The following is an 8500-nucleotide window of genomic DNA, read 5'->3' as shown; positions in this document are numbered from 1 at the left end:
ATACCACTTTATCAATTTGGTGTGTCTGAAGCGTTTTTGTGGATTTATCTTCACCAAGAACGCTCAAACCTAAACAGATGAAAGCTGAAGATTTATAAATACTTGAAATCTTGAGGAGCTGTATGACTTCAAAGAATAGCCGAAATCACATACGGTCAACTTTACCTGGAGGAATTGATATCTTAGATTCTTAATTGTTTCTTAATCTAATACCAGCTACTGAAACAACCAGAACACTACCAATCAAACCAACCAAACACAAACAGTGACAATTGAATAATGTGGTTTGAAGTCCGTACAACATTTTAACGAAATTGTACTCTGCAACAAACTTCTAATGGTTCCTTTATTAGAGAGAGGCATACTACTGGTTAAACATATTGAAATGTTGTCTCCCATTTATTTTAATAGTCTTTCCACTTTGTTTTAGAAAGACCTTTCTATTTTGTTCTAGTCACTTTCTTTTTCTACTGCTCCTTTGTTTCTGAAAAGTAACTTTTGTTTCACAACATAAATGATATCGAACAGTTATTGCGATTTTGAAACCTATCTTTTTTTAACCCTTGTCCTAATTTGAGTTATTCTTTTGTTATCTCCCCGTCAACTATTTTTCTTGTTATCGGATCTTCTCAGAAGCCGTTTTAAAAATTCATAATTTCGGTACTCTCTCATGATGACCTGTTAAATTTTTGCCGAAGCGATCCAGTCATTTGCTCATAAAAATGGGATTTGAAATGTTGTAAGTCAAAATACAGTATTAGTATAATTTGATATACTCAGAAAAAATATGGTAAATATATATAAATATCTTTGAAACGAGTAATGTTTCTGGAGATCGGACAATGTAGCTTTGACCAAAGGAAAGGTCAAACTAAAAAACTTGGAATAGACCATTTTCTTCTTCTCCGCTTTACATGCAGCATTTTATGTAAACAATTCTTTTTTATCATAGTTTTACTTTTAATCACAATCGCCAGATTGAAGACGTGGTATGTTATGATTAAAGCATAAGACGTTCAAATATCGTTTACGAGTAATTCATTGTACTATAAGGTCGATTATCTTTACATGAATCAAAATACTGTTATAAATGTGTTGCCTGTATGGAATAAACTAATCTAAATATCAATCATAACAAGACTTTTGCACAATAAACGTTTGTACTTTTAAATTGGGATTAGAAAACGATACACTTTCATGGGCTTTAACACAATATAGTGTAATTTCCTAAGTTATCATATACGTTATGGTCAACGAATTTGTTAAAAAGCAAAACTGGATGAAAGCTCTATATGCGAAATCAGTTACTCGTTCGATTGGCTTTTCTAGATAAACCTATAAATCAAAATATATTATCCCGTCAGTGGTTTTATTTAGTGATATCGTATGTTTTACTCAGTGATATCGTATGTTTTATTTAGAGATATCGTATGTTTATTTAGTGATATCGTATGTTTTATTCGGTGATATCGTATGTTTTATTTAGTGATATCGTATGTTTTATTCAGTGATATCGTATGTTTTATTTTGTGATATCGTATGTTTTATTCAGTGATATCGTATGTTTTATTTAGTGATTTCGTATGTGCTAATAATGATTTAGTGATGTCGTATGTGCTATCAATAATTTAGTGATGTCGTATGTGCTATTAGTATGTCGATTGATTGATTGATTGATTGATTTTCTTTATTTCCTCCATTATACTGAAGATTTACATTTTTCAACACAAGTATACTAATTACAAAATTAGAAAAAAACAACAAATAATTACAAACTACAATTAAAGCACAACAAAAAAACCCATAAATTTTATATATACATGTATATGTATATGCTACATTTGCCTGATGACAAATATTTTAGTGTCCAAAATTTAATCTATGCTGAGATAATTCCGCTTTAAATTTTCCGTACAGATGAAATATATGATCTGCCAAGCAGCACATCATGTTTCTCCAGTTGTCAGAGTTCACAGATTGCATAAAATCATCTGTAATATCACCAAGTAAGGCTACGACTATATCGCCATCATCTTGCTGAAAAAAGCGTACATATTCCTGAACTGGTAAAACATCAACAATTCCGTAAAATATGTTATATGTTGCATCCAAAAGTTTTTCACAGTATAAAATTAAGTATTGAACGACATCAGTGGAATGACAACCACATAAAGAGCATTGGCCATCCTTTATTGCTATTGAGCCCAGTTTTACCATGACTAATAATTTATCATTCAAAAGGGATAGACAACGGCGAGACGTAAAGGTCTGTCAATAGATAATCTGTTTTAAATTTCATAGTAACGACGAAGTTCTGGTCGACATTGAGTAGACGATTTCCAAATATTTTCTTCTTAAATCAAAATTGATTGACTCACAATTTTGGACCACAGCTTTTTTTTTTTATCAGGGATATACAGATCATCTATGTAACTATCAAGAAAAGAAGACATGTCATATTTAATCAGAGTTTTTATTAAGTCGTATGTTATTGGCCGCTTATCGGATTTGCTAAGCAACATGACTTAGACTTAGATTAAATAATTGTTTTGGAGTTTTATTGGATTTAGCTCTGAACAAACGTCCAAGGAACACTAATTTGAATTTATCGATGAGTCCTTGACCAGAGTCCGACAGTACTTGTACAAGAACCAGTTGGTGACCGATATGCTAGACCTATTATAAGTCGTACAAATAAAATTGAGAATGGAAACGGGGAATGTGTCAAAGAGACAACAACCCGACGACCAAAGAGCAGAAAACAGCCCAATGCCACCAATGGGTCTTCAACACAGCGAGAAAATCCCGCAAAGTATCGTTGTGTTTGCTCTAACATTCTAGTTTCAGAAAATGTTAACTGACTCCAAAGCTCACACGAGTACAGTACAGTTGGTAACACAATAAGTTTCCAAATAATAGTGTTTGTAATTGAGTTCATGCCATTCTGATTAAGTCCTATACTATATATAGAGAATGTAGATTCGTTTTCAGCTTTTTGTACGCCTTTTCAGTACGATCGTATGATTTCATATTACTATCAATCAAAGTTCCAGCATAAATAATACTGTGTTTCATGGGGACCTTTGTTTCACCAAGATGTACTATTAATAATCTAATCATAATTTAGTCATGTCGTATGTTTTATTTAGTGATGTTGTGTGTTTTGTTTAGTGTTATTATATTACTATAAAAATTCTCTTTTCTCATTGGTTAAAAACGTAAGGAATTTTCTTTGATAGAACGTTATATTCACCGCGGGAAAAATCACGAGAGGTTAGTATAAGATTTGGAACAGCTAACATGTACCAATAAATAGTTTTTTCCTAGGCAACGTCAATAACGTAGGTTTATGACGTCATGCACATTAACATTTTATTCTTCTTTTTTCGATATTATTTTTTTAATTAATCTTATTGAATATTTCAACTAATAAAAGTTTAGCAACTTTCAAAGCAAATAATCCATTTAGTATAAAAGGACCAGTTACATATCTTGGGCAAATACTAGAAATTGGAGATGGATAAAAAAAAAGTAATATTATTCAATTATTGACTTTTCATTTCAGTTGATACAATGATTTATCAACCTTAGAGATATGATATTCACCGAGACCAACGACCGAGGGTGAATGTCATATCACTGGGGTTGATAAATCATTGTATCAACTGAAATCAAAAGTCAACAATTGTTTTATTATATGACTGTTTATTCTTCTCCAATTTTCTAGTATTTGCTCAAGATAATTTTAAACTTGCTCCCCATGTTTATACTAAATATAACCTCTGCTTTTTCATAAGTTGAAATATTCAATAAAGTTTATTAAACAAATACACCGATAACAAGAAAAAAAGAAAGAGAAAAAAACGGGAATTACAGGACGTCATAAACCTACGTCATTGACGTTGCCTTGGAATATCTATATTTAGGTACACGGACCTGTCCCAAATCTTATATGAACCTCTCGTGATTTTTGCCGCGATGAATATAATGTTTTATCAAAGAGGATTTCCTGTGTTTTTTTTAGCCAATGTGAAAACAGAAAATTTATAGTCATATAATAAAATAAAACAATTGTTTCCTTTCTCTATTGGTACTGTACAGGTATACCTAACAACAAAATTATTTTCATTTACCTGTGTTTAAAGTTATTGCAAATGGATGGTATTTTTGTTCGAGCATATTGTTTTTCTTTAATTGTTTAACATTTCTTTCCGATATAACATGTTACTTTTATTATTCTTCCCTTAGTTTATTTATTTTGTATTTACATTGTGTCATAGGTCAAATTTATTTGTTCAGTGTATGTTCAATGGTGTTAATATGTCCTTTGATTGAGTTAAGCTATTTCAGTTGATATTTTATAGTGTGTCTTTCTATGTTGTGATGTTACACTATTGTTTCAGAAAAAGGGTGAAGGTTTGGTACCATTAAAACGTTTAAACCCGCTGCATTTGTTTGCACCTGTCCTAAGTCAGGAATCTGATGTTCAGTAGTTGTCGTTTGTTGATGTGGTTCATAAGTGTTTCTCGTTTCTCGTTTTTTGATATAGATTAGACCGTTGGTTTTCCCGTTTGAATGGTTTTACACTAGTAATTTTTTGGGGCCCTTTATAGCTTACTGTTCGGTGTGAGCCAAGGCTCCGTGTTGAAGACCGTACTGTGACCTATAATGTACTTTTATAAATTTTGACTTGGATGGAGAGATGTCTCATTGGCACTCATACCACATATTCTTATATCTATTGACTATTGATATCAGTTGATACATATAGATTCTACCACTGCATCGAGTGTGATACGATATTTATCCACTCGAGACAGTTAAATTTTCAAATTTAAAACGCGAGGCTCGCCGAGCGTTTTAAATATTTTAAATTTTACTGTCGAGAGTGGATAAATATCGTATCACACGAGATTTGGTGGTGGAATCTGTTTCTCTAATGATTTTCAAACAATATGCAGGCAAACTTATTCCTTCTTTTTGAATGATTTGCAAAAAGATGTGTTCTTTCTATGTGACGTCATCAGGCATGGTCGCCTTTTTTCAGGAAATTAAGAGGAAAGCAAGAAAATTCGACGTCATAATCGGATTTTAACCAATGAAGAACTGAGATCAAACGAACCACACGTTGATTAAATTTGTTTTATACAATGGGCGCAGAAAAGGATAAATTGACGAAGAAAATTTAGAGAAAATGATTTATAAACCCCATAGATAAGACATTCTCCCTCGGCCGTTGGCCTCGGTGAATATCATATCTCTGGAGTTGATAAATCATTGTATCAACCTCATCACAAGTCAATAATTGTATAATGTCGTATGTTTTATTTAGTAATGCATGTTTTTCCTCCTTTAGGGAATTTTATTTTGATAGAACAATTTGCTGTTATATTAGATGTAATCTATCCCAATGGACACATTTTGTTATACCATGGTTATTTGAGTATTTTTATCAATTTAATATTTGTAATAAATATAATGGTTAACGTATTATACCTTCATTCATCATAACATCAATGCTAAAGATAATTTTGCCTACTCTGACAATGTATAATAATTGGTCAATATTTTGATGTTACACCCATGACAATAGGTCAATGGTGTAACATTTGTGGTGTAATAATGTCCTTAATGTTACATTGTAAACCATTACATCTCACAGAATATAGAAAGCATTTCTGGGTTTGGTATGTTGTTTGCAGATATTTTGAAAGAATGGCTCAACTTCTCTGCAATCAATGAAATATAAACAGATATCTTTAATGTTTTATTTTTGAAAATTGAATGTCCTCATATTTTATACAATGACCCAGATACCTGACATACTCATATGTTGTTCACTAAGTAGATACCAAAGTTTAGACTGTGACAGTTACAAAAAGGTAGACAATCATTTTTTTTTTGTCAGAAAAAGTACAAGAGATTCATCTAATAAAATGCTCCACATGGCTCAGTTTGATACCACTGTAGAGGTCGAACCCTAAACAGTTGATGCAAGTATGGACACTACATTCAAGCTTTATATAGCTCTGAATTTGGATTGTGATTAAATATTCAACAAACAATAGGCATTCCAATGGGAACTAACTGTCCTCTTCTTGCCGACTTGATCATTTATTTATATGAGGCTGACTTCATGCAGGAACTTCCAAGGAAGAAAGAAAAGAAGTTAGCAGTATTATCTAACTTTACTTTCCGCTATATAGATGATGTTCTTTCACTAAATAATCCAAAATTTGGTGACAATGTTGAACGCTTCTATCACATCGAACTTGAGATAAAGGATACAACAGATACAGTTAAGTCTGCCTCATATCTTGACTTACATCTAGAAATTGACAATGAGGGTCGGTTAAAAATAAAATTTACGACAAAAGAGATGATTTCAGCTTCCCAATTGTGAACTTTCCATTTCTATGTAGCAACATTCCAGCAGCGCCTACATAAGGAGTATATATCTCCCAGTCGATACGATATTCCAGGGCCTGTATTTCCTATCATGATTTCCTTAATAGAGGGTTGCTGCTCACAAGGAAGTTCTTAAACCAAGAGTGCCAAGTTGTGAAGTAGAAATCATCCCTTCGTAAATTTTACGGACGCCATCACGAGTTCCCATTTCACAGATGATAGCGGATATGTTCAAATTGTCGTAACTACAATCCCGTCACCTTTTCCCGAATGTGACCTACCGAATTAGACTTATTACCGGGTTTGTACTAGCATGGGCAACACGAGCAACCCCAAGAATTCAAGACTTTGAATTAAACCCCATTGAAATTGGTCAAGAAATAAACGATTTAAACAAAGTATTATAAAAGTTTTGTTTTTGGCCCATTATTAATAAACGGTTAGGACCATTACCCTATAAAATCAATCCCAACCTTTCTTTTTGGTTTGGAACCTTGTGTTACAATTTCATAGAGATCCATAGACTTATACTCAAGTTATTGTCCAGAAACCAGAACATCCTTTTGTTTTTGCTCTTTTAGGCCCTTTATCTTAAACAATTTTGTCCATAACCCCCAAAATCAATCCCAACCTTCCTTTTGAGTTATGGAACCTAGTGGTACAATTTTATAAATATTAATAGACCTATATTCAATTTATTGTCCGGAAACCAGAAAAATGCTGGTGTTTGGCCCCTTATTCCTAAACAGTTGAGACAATATCCCCCAAGACTTTGAATTAAACCCCATTGAAATTGGTCAAAAATAAGCGATTTAAACAAAGTATTAGAAAGGTATAGTTTTTGCCCCTTTTTCCTAAAAGGTTTGAGCCATTACCCCATAAAATCAACCCCAAACTTTCTTTTGTGTATGGTACCTTGTGGTACAATTTCATAGAGATCCAAACACTTATACTGAAGTTATTGTCCGGAAACAAAAAAATAACAATTTTGATTTTGGCCTCTAATTCCTAAACAGTTTGAGCCATAACCTCAAAGAAAATCCAAATCTTCCTTTTGAGGTATGGAACCTTGTGGTACAATTTCATAGAGATCCATACACTTATACACAATTTATTGTCCTGAAACAAGAAACATGCTTGCTTTTGGCTCCTTTTTGGCCCCTAATTCCTAAACATTTTAAAAGACAATAACCCCCAAAATCGACGACAACGTCATACCATTGTACGACCGCATGTTGCAGTCGTATAAAAACAATTTACTTGATTACCTTGACAGATTTTGTGCTGTGTTTAGGCTGTAGAAAGTTCGATCTGGACAACATGTGTTTGATCTCACATGTTTACTGTTACGGTACCGTTGTTTTAATTCTTGACGTAATAATATTAGCAAAAACAATTTAACTGAACCAGATGCATATTTCGACAATTAAATAATCTTCAGTCAAAACAGTATATGAAAGAAATATTTGAAAAATCAAAAACCTAATACAAAATGTTTAAGAGCTGATATGACAAAAAAAAAAGATCCACTTTAGAGCCAAAACCCGGACAGGGAATCATAGGTATGTTGTAACAGCAAATTTTGATGAAATAATATTCGTATCTATATGTCATCCAAATGGTGGTAATAATATTAACATTGTCAATTTCACAACACCAAATGCATTTTGACAACGTATGCCTCTTCAGTGGCAAAATTTTGAATACCTAATACATACTTACTAAGATATAATAATTGCATATAGCATACACTGAATAAGGGGTACATATTTCATTTAATAATGACGTGTTCTTTTCAATTGAGAAAGAAAACGTTTGATCTTTCGTCAAGAAACATTCCTCGACCAGTCTACATCTACGAGTCTAATATAACAGTTCAGTCAAGTCCATTCAAAATGTATAGTATTTGGTAGTGACCAGCACACGTTATCAACTATCTATAGCAAGCATATCTGATCTCAATATAATGCACTGTCTAATCGATCCACACCTTTATTTATTTTTATTGTTACAGAAATAACAAACAGCTATTTATCTTATTGCCGAAAAACCTATTGATAGATATTGTATCAGGTGTTTGAATAGCCACAAT

At 32.5% G+C, this 8500-nt stretch overlaps 1 protein-coding gene across 1 annotated transcript in view; it reads left to right on the top strand.

Annotated features, from left to right (window-relative positions):
• Nucleotides 1–1917: 1917 nt before the first annotated feature.
• LOC127727828 (secreted protein C-like) overlaps nucleotides 1918–8500 on the top strand; it is an 11671-nt gene continuing 5088 nt past the window's right edge. The window contains exon 1 of the mRNA XM_052234942.1: nucleotides 1918–2006. Within this exon, the coding sequence (XP_052090902.1) occupies nucleotides 1918–2006 (89 nt within the window). The remainder of the gene's footprint in view (nucleotides 2007–8500) is intronic.

The sequence above is a fragment of the Mytilus californianus genome, unplaced genomic scaffold, assembly GCF_021869535.1.
Source record: "Mytilus californianus isolate M0D057914Y unplaced genomic scaffold, xbMytCali1.0.p SCAF_2, whole genome shotgun sequence".
NCBI lineage: Eukaryota > Metazoa > Mollusca > Bivalvia > Mytilida > Mytilidae > Mytilus > Mytilus californianus.
Note: the sequence above shows the minus strand (reverse complement) of the source record. Positions and strands in the feature narration are given on the sequence as shown.